The sequence below is a fragment of the Piliocolobus tephrosceles genome, chromosome 18 (genome assembly GCF_002776525.5).
Source record: "Piliocolobus tephrosceles isolate RC106 chromosome 18, ASM277652v3, whole genome shotgun sequence".
In the NCBI taxonomy this organism is placed as follows: Eukaryota; Metazoa; Chordata; class Mammalia; order Primates; family Cercopithecidae; genus Piliocolobus; species Piliocolobus tephrosceles.
In genome coordinates, this window is record NC_045451.1 from 69,417,361 (window position 1) to 69,429,969 (window position 12,609).

The 12,609-nt window shown below is 46.0% G+C and overlaps 1 protein-coding gene across 1 annotated transcript in view; it reads left to right on the forward strand.

The window, feature by feature from the left end:
* MTCL1 (microtubule crosslinking factor 1) overlaps positions 1-12,609 on the forward strand; it is a 123,953-nt gene that overhangs the window by 83,433 nt on the left and 27,911 nt on the right. Inside the window, exons 7-9 of the mRNA XM_026456009.1 lie at positions 1,806-1,928; positions 5,027-5,257; positions 6,895-7,092. Coding sequence (XP_026311794.1) covers positions 1,806-1,928; positions 5,027-5,257; positions 6,895-7,092 — 552 coding nt within the window. The remainder of the gene's footprint in view (positions 1-1,805; positions 1,929-5,026; positions 5,258-6,894; positions 7,093-12,609) is intronic.

Genomic DNA, 12,609 nt, shown 5'->3' on the forward strand with positions numbered 1-12,609 from the left:
TTGCCTGCTGGCCCTGGGGCAGGGAGCGAGGAGGCAGTGTGGATACTTGTTTCCCCAGCAGGAGCTCTGGGTCAGGAGTGGGAGGGCAGAGCTGGCCTCACCCAGGCTCAGGCTTTGAATTGATGGTACCAGTTTGGTCTGGGAATCCCCAAGGAAAGGGATTTATGTCATACTGCGAGCTCCAGCAAACAGGAAACCAGTCTGGAGGCACATCCTCCACCCAGATCCATACCAGATCCGTGGGTAAGCGCCCCCAGGAGATGAAGTCACAAGCCAGTAACGTCCAGCAGGAACACGAGTTGGCAGACACGGCAAATAGGATTCAACCCTAAGACTGCAGATAATAGAATTTTCAGATGGACGCTATCAGCTAAGTGCGTTCACAGTTACTAAAGGCAACCAAACAGGACAACAGTATGTCACCATCCTAAAAGACCACACATATTTTTTAAGTAATAGAACTTTTAGAAATGAAAAGTTAGTCATTGAGGTCAATTCAGCATGGAGGGAAATGCATCTTTTCACAGAACCCCAAACAATGCTTCATATGTATAAAAGACTCGAATAGTCTCGAACAACTAGCAAAGCAAAGAAGCATTTAATGCTCTCAGAAGTTCTTGAGTTTTCTGAAAATAGGATGTTTAAATCTCTAGTTTTCAAAATTTTAGCCAAACTTGGTGCATCCCCAGTGTCTGATTTTCTGTCTCTGTTCTTCTTTCCTTAATACCCCTTTCTCATGTCCCCAATGCTAAGCAAAGTGCTCTGCTCTTTTATTTTTTGCATTTTCTGTTCTTAGGGTGTAATCTTCACTCTTGACTACCCAGGTACCATCAGATTAGTAGGAGCAAACAGTATCCTCAGGGAGAAGTAGTAGATGAGTTAAAGAGACTCAGAATGAACCAGTGAAACAGCACGTATTTTATTGCAACAATCTACTCGAATACCCAGTTCTATAAATCACCTGTCTTCAAGTAGCATAATCCATTGGATAAAGTGTCATGCTTAAATTTTGATGATGCCTGAGATTTTTAGCATAACAGTGTCTCCATCTCCAGAAAGCACATTTTATTTCAAAAGTAGTGACACTGACTCCTCTGTCATGGCATTAGAACATAAAAGGTAGACTTGACCAATAAAAGTCATGATACAGATTCCACCACCTGTCTTTAAATGTAGTAAGTACATCTTTGTGCGATTCTCCTTAGGCAACATGTGCAATTGGGAGGCCTGAAACCGTGCATCTCTGTGCATTGATGAACCCCCACCCTATTGCCCTGAGCATCGGGGTCAGATCACCTCGATAAAGACACCCTCGGCTGAGCAGGAAAAACTCTAATAAGAAAGCATATGAAAAAATTAATTATGCAACTCAGAAAGACCCCATGACTTGGGGACGGAATCCAAGAGGCTGACGCGTAATAGGTGGTCATGCTTGCCTCGGTCATAGTCGGCTCTGCCCATCCCAGCGTCCAGAAGCCACTGTGGGAGCAAGGACACCTCTGGTGTACTTTGGCCTCCTCCTCTCAGTCTGGTTTGTGGTTGTGGTGGTGGGGGAAGCTGCCCGCTCCCCTCCGGGGTAAGAGATGCAGGGCAGGTGGAGCTGTCCCTCCCCAGGTAACTCGGGGAGCTGTGGGGTCTAGAGGGAAACCCCAGGGGAGCTGCCACAGTCACTCCACTGCTGCAGCACCCACACATGCTGTGTCGCTCCGTGTGTGTCCCCAGCTTGTGCAGATGTCTGTCCTGCGTCGTCGCCTCAGGCAGAGTTCTCATTTCCACTAAACCCCTTCCTTTATCCCACCGATCAGCTCAGGGGCCCCTCTGTTTTACCTGAGCAGAGTGTATCCATAGAGGAGCTACAGGGTCAGCTCGTGCAGGCGGCCAGACTGCATCAAGAGGAGACAGAGACATTTACAAACAAGATCCATAAGGTAAATATTTAACACGGATTTTTCAGCATAACCGCTTCGTGAACTGCACAGCCCCAAAGGAGAAATGCCACGATGCATTTTCAAAGAAGGCTGTCTGTTGCGTACAGGCTGCTAGACTCCCGGGCACCTATGGGAAGGTCACCCAGTAGAGCTGTCCCGTCTCAGATGCCCCTAAAGATAACTCTACCTTTCTGCTCTGGCACATGCTTTTCAGCATCTTACACTGTGGTCTCAGCAAGGCCTTCCTCATACGTAATCTAAACTTTCCTGCAGCAGTACCAGCCTAACATCAAGTAAGAGCCTAAGTGCAACTGGACAGAAAAGTGTGTCTGTCACCTCTGCTAATGTTGGGTGAATTTTCTGATAGAAAAATCATCAACCTCACCCTAAGCCATTGCGTTCAGAAAACTGCCACAACTTGAGCTGTGGCCTGATTAACCGCTCTACTCTCGAATAACCTGGTACTGGCTAATTACCTTTTATCCGCAAATCCTTCCCCAGAGTTCCGAGTAGAAGGAATTCGCAGATGTGGGCACTCCTCGCCCTGGACATCCATGAGAACGGCCCAGTCCCTGCCACCCCAAACCTAATTAAGTTGTGGACAGATATCTAGGTTCAGAATTGCTGCAGCTGCTCTTCCCCTTTGTATTTGTTCTTCAAAGATAGTTGTGTCTTTAAAACCAAACAAAGCAAAGCAGTTGATCTTGAAGAGAGCAGCCTTGGTGTTTTAAAATAAATATCCTATGCAAATAAAGTCCTGGTGTATCTAAGAACTTACTTTGGCAAGGAATGTGTGCTACACATAGGCCCCCATGTTGACTGAGGCCAGGTGATTTAAGTGGGTCACAAACTGATTAAAGGAGTGAGTGCCTTCTCTGTACCTCGCAGCTTAGGGAAGGCAGGGCCGAATGCCAAGATCTAAATACTTTCTGCCAACTTGTACCACTACATGCATGACTCAGTTTTTAAGTGTTTGATTTAGGGGTCAAGTTGCACATCTTATTATCAGAGGAAAATAATTCCCTATTACTTGAAAGATAGATTCCCAAGTAATTAAACAAGAAAAGTTTTGCATGGCACCAAAAATTGTTTGAAAAGTGAGTTTATCACTGAAGATGCTGCTAGCACAATGTCCGGGGCCCACGTGTTTCTAGTTTGTGGGTTGATGGTGAAGGAGTATTGCTTCCCATGGTAGCAGATGTCCTTCAGGCTTGTTCAGAAGGGAAGGAAAAGTGTCCCCCAAGGTGCCCAGAGGGCAAAGGACTGAGCTGTGAGACTTGGGGAGTTCATGGAATCGTGGAACAGAAGGAGCTAGAAAGGGCAGTGGAGACGTGAGGGAGACAAAAGAAGGCTCTCCAGGAGGGCCTGGGCGCAGTGCTGGAGGCGGGTCCGAGTGTCTCAGTGCCTCTCCGCAGCCGGGCGGCGAAGGGGCTCACGTTATCTTCGCATGGCCCCTGAGGCCAGTGAAGCCTGCCCACACGAGTTAGTTGGCTAAGACTTGGAAATGAAAATAAAACTACAGGACTTTCTAAATTGATTATGTCAAGGGCAAAGTTAAGTCTTGGAGACTGAGTCATGAACATGTTTGCAGTTTTGTTTCTTAGATAATAGATGAACTCTCTTCCTCATTGTTCTTGTTCTGTAAATGACCAAGAGACCAGAGACCAGACGTCCCTTCTTTTTAATTACTGACCTCTGTTATAGATTAACTGCCTCTTCTGTTGTCATGTACCTAACGCAAACCAGATGGTGCAAAAGATCCCATGACTGTTACATCTCCAGTGTGAAATGTTAAATACACTTCCCCACACAAAAAAATACCACGTTGACGTATCAGTAGGAAATTGCAGATGCTGGGTGTCTGGTGCACTAGGCTGCTGTTGTGTCCACAGGCGAGAACCAGTGGTGGAATGCTGAGGGCTGCTGAGATGGTGAATAAACACCTATTTTCTGTTATTTCGGCCAAAACTACAATAAAGGTCAGGTATTAGGAGAACAGCCACCAAGTTGTTGTTTAGACCTGTGGACCTTTGCAGAGCTGCCTCTGACTCTTCACTGGCCTTCAGCACATTGGCCTCCGGCAGCTGTGGTTCTATTCCCATGGCCTCTGAGAATTAATCTAGTACTTTAAAGAGAAAAATAAATCCCTTCCTTGGTTTTTGGCATAAGAAGGAGTGTTAAGAGAGGACAGCTGATCACCTTCAGGCTGGCATTCGAACCTTTTATTGGTCTATAGAACACAAAGCTTTGATCCCATAGTATCACTTTAGCTACTGTAAATATTATTTATAGATGCTATTCTTGTGCCCTATGTGCAAAGCAGTATCTTATTCACTCTTTTGCTTTTTAGTGTTGATACACAATAATTGTTTGTTGCTTAGAAGAGTGTGTATACCAGGGGTGTTTAAAAAACGGGAATTGAATGTGGAGATGCATGATACTTTTTCAGTGACACTTTTCTTTTCCTAAGAGATATGCACATCAAATAGGAGTGTCAAGTCTTTAAGCATGGAAATAGGCTCTCAGACCCACTGTTCTGTTTCCTTGCTGTTGTATGCAGTCGAGGCCTGCGTACTTGGAAGAATTCCTTCCACCCAGCCTGCTGTGCTCTCCACCAGCTGGGGTTCTCTTCTGTCAGGGCTGTGGGGGGTCAGGGGGTTCAGGAAGTAGAGGGGAAGGATTTCCACTTCCTTTCTTCTCTACAATTTAATGTGCGTTTGAGTGCCCAGCCCATGTACAGAGGGGAAATGGAATCTGCTTACATGGGATTGAAGTCAGCGGCAAGCCGCACTTCTGAGACACGGTTTTCCTGAAGGAGTTTAGAGACATGTAAAACACCGTGAGAGACTTGGCAATGAAAAATTGTCACCATACCTTGTTTTGAAATAGCACTTGTTTCTGAATGACAAGCTTCATGGGGTTTTGTCAACAGGAAACGTCTGAAGCCCTTAATCAAACTAGACTTCTGGGGGCTCCTGTGTTTCCCGTCTTATATGCAGCACGACAGACTGAGTGGCAGTTTGCAGGGACTCTTGGTTTGGTTTGGGGGACGGATTGGATTAGCCGCTTGTCACACTGTCTCTTTTGTTCCATTCAAGATGGAGGAGGAACACCTCTATGCCTTGAGGTGGAAAGAACTGGAGATGCACAGCCTGGCTTTGCAAAACACCCTCCATGAGCGAACCTGGAGTGATGAGAAGCATCTGATGCAGCAGGAGCTCCGGTCCTTGAAGCAGAACATTTTCCTCTTCTACGTCAAACTCAGGTGGCTGCTGAAACACTGGCGGCGAGGAAAGCAGATGGAGGAGGACGGAGAGGAGTTCACTGAGGTAACGCCACTGTCACGTTCCTTTTATTTGCATCTGTTTTGTTCTTGACTCCAGACACTGCTATCTCCCCACCCACCCTACACACAGTCATGTTCTGTTATTTTATTTCTCAATATTTGATTAACATCTAATATTGCTACAGAAAAACATTTAGAGCAATTCATACAGACACAGAGAAAACTGAACACAGGTGACTGAAACATCAATCATTTTCCTATACACAAGCAGATATAACAGAAGTAACATTACAGTAGCAAGAGCAGGTGTGCAGTGCTAGGCATCAACTTAGAATAGTGCAGGGACGACATGAAGAAAACCACAGACTTCCCTGTGAAACCTGCGTGATGTTCGTGAGTGAGGGACTGGCAGAGGCAGGTGCTGTTGGTTGCCTACTCAATATCTACTCTTTTTTTATTTGTACACATTCATGGTATACAGTTGCAGTTTTGCCACATGGATATTTTGCGTTGTGGTGCAGTCGTTATTATTTTAAATTGTTTTGTCAATTTTGATCCAAGAAATGGAAATGCAGCAGCTTGTCCAGTTATATATGAAACTAAGAATTCCGTGCTATGCTCTGACCTAGTTTTAAGAGTGCCCTGGTCCATAACTCCACGAAGTTTCGCTCCTGTCTCCTTTGCTGCTCATTTATAAATTCATTGACATTACACCGTGAGGTCCTGCACCATCTCATTCAACCTGGCTGGTTTGTAAAAGCTGGTTTCTAAAACTTTTGCTCTTCTTTCTATTTGAGTTTTGTTCCTAGATGTGAAAACCCGTCCTGCCCACACAGTTTTAAAAGGATCTTTTCTAAGCTTCAGATGACTCACTTTGCCACCTCTGGAATTTGTATATGTTCTTCCTGTTATGCCTCAATTCCTAGGTTTATAATAGAAACAGAACAGAGATCTTTGCCTTCTGATTGCTTTTGTATTGATCAAGTCAGAGTGACTGATTGCACTGCGGGCTCCTTCCTGGCCTTGCTTCCTGGTGCACCCGGGGCTGGAGCCACTGGTGTTCTGTGTATTCTGTACATCCATGTCCCTGGCTTCTTGGTCAGCTGCTTCGAGGCATTGTGAATAGTTGGTTTCTTTTTAGCTCCCAAAGACCTTTTGTCTGGTTTTCACTCTGGGGAACAGTGTATGTAATTTTAAGTTCTCATCCTAGGAATGGGAAAATACAGTGCTTCTCTTTCCCCAGGGTGAAGAAAGTCTTCAAAAACTAATTCCGCCAGCTTCCAACTCTCCATGATGTAGAAAACCATTATTAAGCAAAGCCTAGAAATTGTTTTAAAGTTTCCTGTTGATCAGTACTCTGGAGTTCCTCCTCCTTTAACTTACAGAACCAAAGCTATTAGTAATACTAATTTAAAAACAGTAGAATTAAAATTTCTCCTTCATGTCTTCTAATGTCTTCTCTTAATGTCTTCTAGTAAGTTGAGCACCCACCCTGTGCTATTTAAATGCAGAAGGTGCCAATGAGTGAAATGGCCAAAATGAGCATTTTAGGGGTAAGGACTGAGAAGTATAGGCGTTGATAATCCATAAAATGGATCATCATCCTCAAACAGTGAAAATCAGGCTCTACAGCAAAAGGATTTGGCTGAAACTGTGATCGTCACGTCCTGCCTGTTTCAGGGTGAGCATCCAGAGACCCTCTCGGGGCTCGGAGAGCTTGGAGTCCAGCGGAGTCACCAGGTGGATGGCCCAGACCACGAAGACAGTGACCGAGGCTGTGGCTTTCCAGTGGGGGAGCACTCCCCACACTCCCGGGTGCAGATAGGAGACCACAGCTTACGGCTGCAGACCACGGACAGGGGACAGTCCCACAAGCAGGTGGGTGCCTCAGCCCGAGCCCGTCACCCTGCCCATACAGGGGAGAGGAGACTCCGAAGCCACATTTGTGTCATTTTGTTTCCAGTGTTGGTGTTCAGGTAGTAGAAAATTCTGCTGCCTGACTGTGGTCACCTGTTGTCATTTGTGATGCTGGGTTTTTCCTAGAAATCACCTCATCAAGCCTTTCATCTTAATGTCAGCCCACCCTTTCATTTGAGTTACCCGTATAAATAAGGACTGTAGTAAGGCCACATCAATGGTGGTGTCCCTGCTGGGGCCAGTGAATTTACCTCGGAGAGTCTGTCTTTGGCAACGTCATTCATTTGGCAGCATAACATATAAGGAGCAAAGGACAAGTTAAAAAAAAAAAATCCCCCAACGTGGAAGAAATATTTCCAGTTCTCTTTGGCCCACTTGAAACATAATGCTCCCAGATAAAAGTATTTGATGACACCTTGAAAAAAAGTAAAGTATGTAGAATGAGAGGTGAGACTTCAGTGTTATTAAGTAGCTGTTACTGTTGCCAAAGACCATAGAAATAGGCTCTACTTAATAAACCGAAAGATACTACTGATAACATCCAAACTGCCTGCGTTTTTATACCAAAGTGTCAGTGACGGAGGATTTGGAGTCAGGAGCTCCTGAGCAGGACCCTGTGTTAACGCTCTCGCTCCCAGGCTTCTGAGTCCCCTCTAACCCACCTTGACTATGTATTAATGATAATAAAGCTTCTCAGAGGCTCCTGGGGTGCAGCTGGACGCCCCTGCCCTAGGAGGCGTGCGTTCTGGGCTGAGGGCGCAGGGCCAGGTGGCCGCGGAGGGTGGCAGTCATATGGGTGCGGCTCTAGCCTCTCAGCTGTAGACTCTCTGGGGCATTCCCTCTGCACTGGACGCTGCAGCTGCTGCTCCTCCCTGGCCCGGGCTCCTGGGGCCCAGAGCCGCTGCGTCTAATGGGAGCGGGCTGTTGCCAGAGCGCTGGCTGGGATCCCGATGACAGGCGGCGACCTTCTGAGTGTAGGCTGAGGGGAATTTGGGTTCCCCCTGCTCCCTCTCTGTACCATCAGATTTTCACACCTAAACAGCTGTTTCCTATGTACACCCGTCCCCCCTTCATTCTCCCTGAATAACATGACTTAAGAAGGAGATGATACTTTCAAAGGAGCTTTTATCCACAGCCATCGGCAAGGATGCCGTTATGCCCTTGTTCGTGGGAGAATTTGGGCCATGGAGTGAGTTTTCCAGCAATAATCTAGTTAGAAATGAAAATGCTACTTTGCAAATAATGCTTTAAAATCGACTAATTTTACTTTTTTGAAAGAAATTTTGTCATTCAATCCCATAAAGCATGTGTGCTTACCTCCCATACTATTGCCACTGATGGCCACTGTTCCCACCTCCCCGCAAACCTGCTGCGTCTAAGACACCGCATTTCCCACGCACTCGCGCAGATGCTCTGGACGAGGAGAAAACCTCTCACATCTGGTTTTCTAAACAACAGTCATGGAAAATGTTACCCTCGGGGTAGAAAATAACGTGAAGTCACTCAGCTGGAACCTTTTACATTCAGCATATTTTAATGCCGTTTCCCTTTGCTTCCTGCTTCTGCCAACACTAGTTTTTAGCGAGAGATGGACCCGTGAGCTTCCACTGTGGGCCGCGTGTTATAGAAGCACGTGGATAGGTGGCCGGGTGGGGTCCAGACGCTGAGACCCAGCTCTGCCGAGTGGGCCGGTGTCCGCAATAGTGAGTAAGGAGCTCACTACTGCGTGCACAACACTCATCTGTCCGAGGATGGAAGGTGGACGAGCTCTACTGTAACGACAGCTGGTTCTCTGGCAGGGAACGTTCCTGGTGAGAGGATTTGCCTCTCTGTGACTGGCATGAGTATTAGCCAGGCAGCTGGGATGCAAGAGCCAGGGCACGTGTCTCGCAGAGCTGCACAGAGCCGGGCCGTTCCAGAAACGCCGAGCACCTCGCAAGGCGATTAGTAGCATGGGAAACCTAGCCAAGCCGTTTTCCCAAGGACAAGTTCTCAGTTACAGTGTTCCTCGGGGCTTGGTCTTTGCTTTGTGACATATGGAACATTCTCACAATTGAACTCAAGTAGATGGCAACATTTATCATGTCCGCAGAGGTTTAAAAAACAACGGCATACACTGATCAGCCTTGGGATGGCTCATAACAAATCACCAGGTTGGCAAACATTTGGCTCTGCAGACATTCCCTGCTTCCCAGTGTTCAGCTGCATGAGTTCATGGTCATGACCTGGTGGCTCCAGAGCCACAGTGAAGGCTTGTCAGAGGGAATCGTATAGTTCTCCTTGAGCTCAAGACTCTTGCCACTGTGTTAAGCATTTGAGGCCAGCATTCCTAAGGCTGTTTATGCATTTCATACTGATTAGTAATTCCTGGAATCCAGCTTCTTCACACAAGGTGATGAATGGTGTGGGAACGATGGCCCTGGGGCACCAGCAGCTCGTTTTCCCTACTTGGGTTAACTGATTTAAAAAGGAGTTACTTTCTCATTCAGGGATGTGCCTAATTCTCTTTATCATTTAATAAAACAACTAAGTAAAAAAAAAGTGTGAAGAACCTAATATAAAATTCATAGCAAGAGCTGAAGGAATTGTATTTCGTATTTAAGTCTTCACCTGCTACAGGTCACTAAAGAGCCTCACCCGGTCCAGCCTCAGGACTGAGTAAACTCCACTTCCCTGGACCTCTGCTCCTTGTCGGGGCTCCTGTGCTGCATTAGGGCCTTCAGGGGCTGCCTGAAAAGTCAGCCTTTCTCCTGCAGACAGAAAGCCCTTGGCTCCCTGGGCCTCCGGGGCTGTGGCTCTCCCAGGCCCCAGCAGTCTTCCTTTCTGGCCACGCAGGCTGCCCACCTTTGCTTGCCCAAGTTGCAAAAACTGCGCCCTTGCCAGAGGAGGCCTCACATCAGAACTGTGATCTGCCTGACTTTTTTTTTTTTTTAAATAAGAAAGTTCTCTTGAGCCTAGATGGTGTTTACATTTCAATTTTGTACGTCATAGTGTGGTTCATTCTTCAGTTTATCCTGCAACTGGGAGGCCTCCCCTGTAAGGCATGCTACTCTTTCTGTAAAAGGAACCAGAGCAGAGCTTGGGATCGTGAAGTGTTTTATCTTCGCCATGTACTTGTGGGTGGCAGTTGTTGTCACTCCGAAAGTAGCCCCTGCGTGAGGTAAAAATTCACACGCACAGATGGGTGCTTGGTGCAAGGACTCTCCGCACCCGTCCTACCTCCCAGAGTCAACCATGGCCAGCAGTTTGCCACAGGCCTTCCAAAGTGCCTGACTAAACCTGGGACCTCACAAATAAGTTTCTTCCCTAGTGGCCACCTGATTTCCATCAGACTTGCCGTGGTTTCCTAAGCCTTTGGGTTGATAAATGTGTTTACAGCTTATAAAATATGTGCCTCATTTATTCTTTCCCGGATCCACATTCGTTCTTGGGACGCTCTCGGTGACATTTGTGGAGACCACAGCCCAGAGCCCTCCTGGACAGGATCAGCGGGCAGACTCTTGGCCAGAGGGCAGAGGACTTCTGTGTGTAAATGACTCTAATTCCCATGATATCAACAGATTATATTTTCAGGGTCTGTCTTCAGTGGCCCATTCTCTGTAGGGAATGATGGTTTTTAGAAAAGAGCTTTTCTGGATGTAACAGTGAAGGTTACATTGAGGAGAACAACAAATGGATCATTTATGAAAGTGTTGCTGGCTGTGTGAATGTGTCAATTCTAGCTAATCTCACAGTAAGGAATTTCTACAGGGACTCCTGCTGGAGGAGGAGTTGCCTGTGTTGAATGCTAAGTGAGGTCTCTAAAAGGAGCTATGCATGCCTTGTGGGGGTCTGGCAGCTACTGCATCATTCTGGAATTCCCCTGCCTCTGTCAAGGAGCCTAAATAAACGTGGATGCTGTCATCTCTATTTTGTGACTGTTGTTTTGTGGGTTAACCCATAGCAGCAGGTCAATGTGTGTTCCAGCTTCAGATTAAGCTTATAATCTGTTATAAAGTTAGTGGCTCTGATGCAAGCAAAGTAGTTGGTGGTGGTTTAGCTCTTTTGTGGAGCTGTGATTTCACCTGATGAAATCTTAGAAATCTTAGGCAAGAACAATTTTGAAAAATAGCCAGCATTGCGTCACAAATACCTTGATACGTTACCTTATCGATAAACTTCTATTTCACTTTCTATTAGTAATACTTATTAATAGACTTGGATATTAGAGTTGGATAGATAGACTTGGATAGCAGTCTGATGGACCAAAGACCAATTCTGAACCTGTTAAAAAGTTTGACGTATTACAGCACATTGTAAGTCTCACTCGAGAGCTGAGCTAGGTGAGGCTGTAATGCCCATAGGCGGAGGAGAGGGAAATAGTTGGAAGCTTTTTATCCTGCTACTTTGCTGGAAAATCAGCCAGCTGATCTCTGAATGAAAAGCCCGGTTTTTTAGTTGAAACTGACCTACAGTCAACACACGTACAAGCTAAAAGGTTGCATCCTAGACCTCGGCACAAAAGGTTCAGAAAGCCCCGTGTCCAAGAAGACTTACATCATAATCACGTCTCAATGGACCTGAGTCTCCATTTGATTCTTGACTTGATTTGGGTCATCTTTTAACCCAAAAGGTAGCCCAGCAAGGGGTGCCACCAGGGGAAAAAATAGGAGAAGTTAACTTTTAGGTATTCTTTTAGAATGACTCACTATCATTAATTTCCCTTGATATGGAAATGGAATTAGCTTCATGGGGATTAGATGGCTTCTGCAAGGTGAAGTTAAAAAAAAAAGAAGAAGAAGAAGAGGAAAAAGGCTTGGCAGGGTATAATGTCAGAATTCGAATATTCCTGGCTCAGTTTGTTGGCCTTGGAAGGGGACGACCTGGACTGCAGTCCAGGATCTCACTTCCTTGACAGTAGGACCTTGGCCCTCAGCCACTCCAAGCCGTAGTTCCTCCTCTGTAAAATGGGGAACATAGCGTATGCACTCAAAATTGATGTGACATATAAATAAGGTCATGTTGGCGGTAATTTAGTACACCCCCGGCCATAGGAAACACCTATAATATTAGTAATTATCGTTACTTTTTTTTTTTATGTGTGTGAAAGTCATTAGAAAAATCATGCCCATCTACGGCTCAGTCTGAGTCGTCAGAAATGTTGATGCGGACGTCCACTTACGCTGTTGCGTGCTAATGGTAGGAGCTGGCCTGGCTTCCTGCTGCGCCACATGCTGCTCTTGGGCAATGACGATAACAGGTACCAACAGCATTGAGCTGGGCTCTCTTGCTCCCTTTGGCCACCTTCACCCCGAAGCAATTCTGGAGCTCATTCCACGTTGATTAACATTATCCTGATTTAATAGAGCACTGTTTTGATTACTCTGATGCAAATGTACATAAATCATTAAGGCTTAAATTTTATTGAATTCAGTGTCTATTAAAGCCAAAAAGTACTTGCTTCCAGAGAAACCAGGTTTCCAATCTGCAAGAGGACTG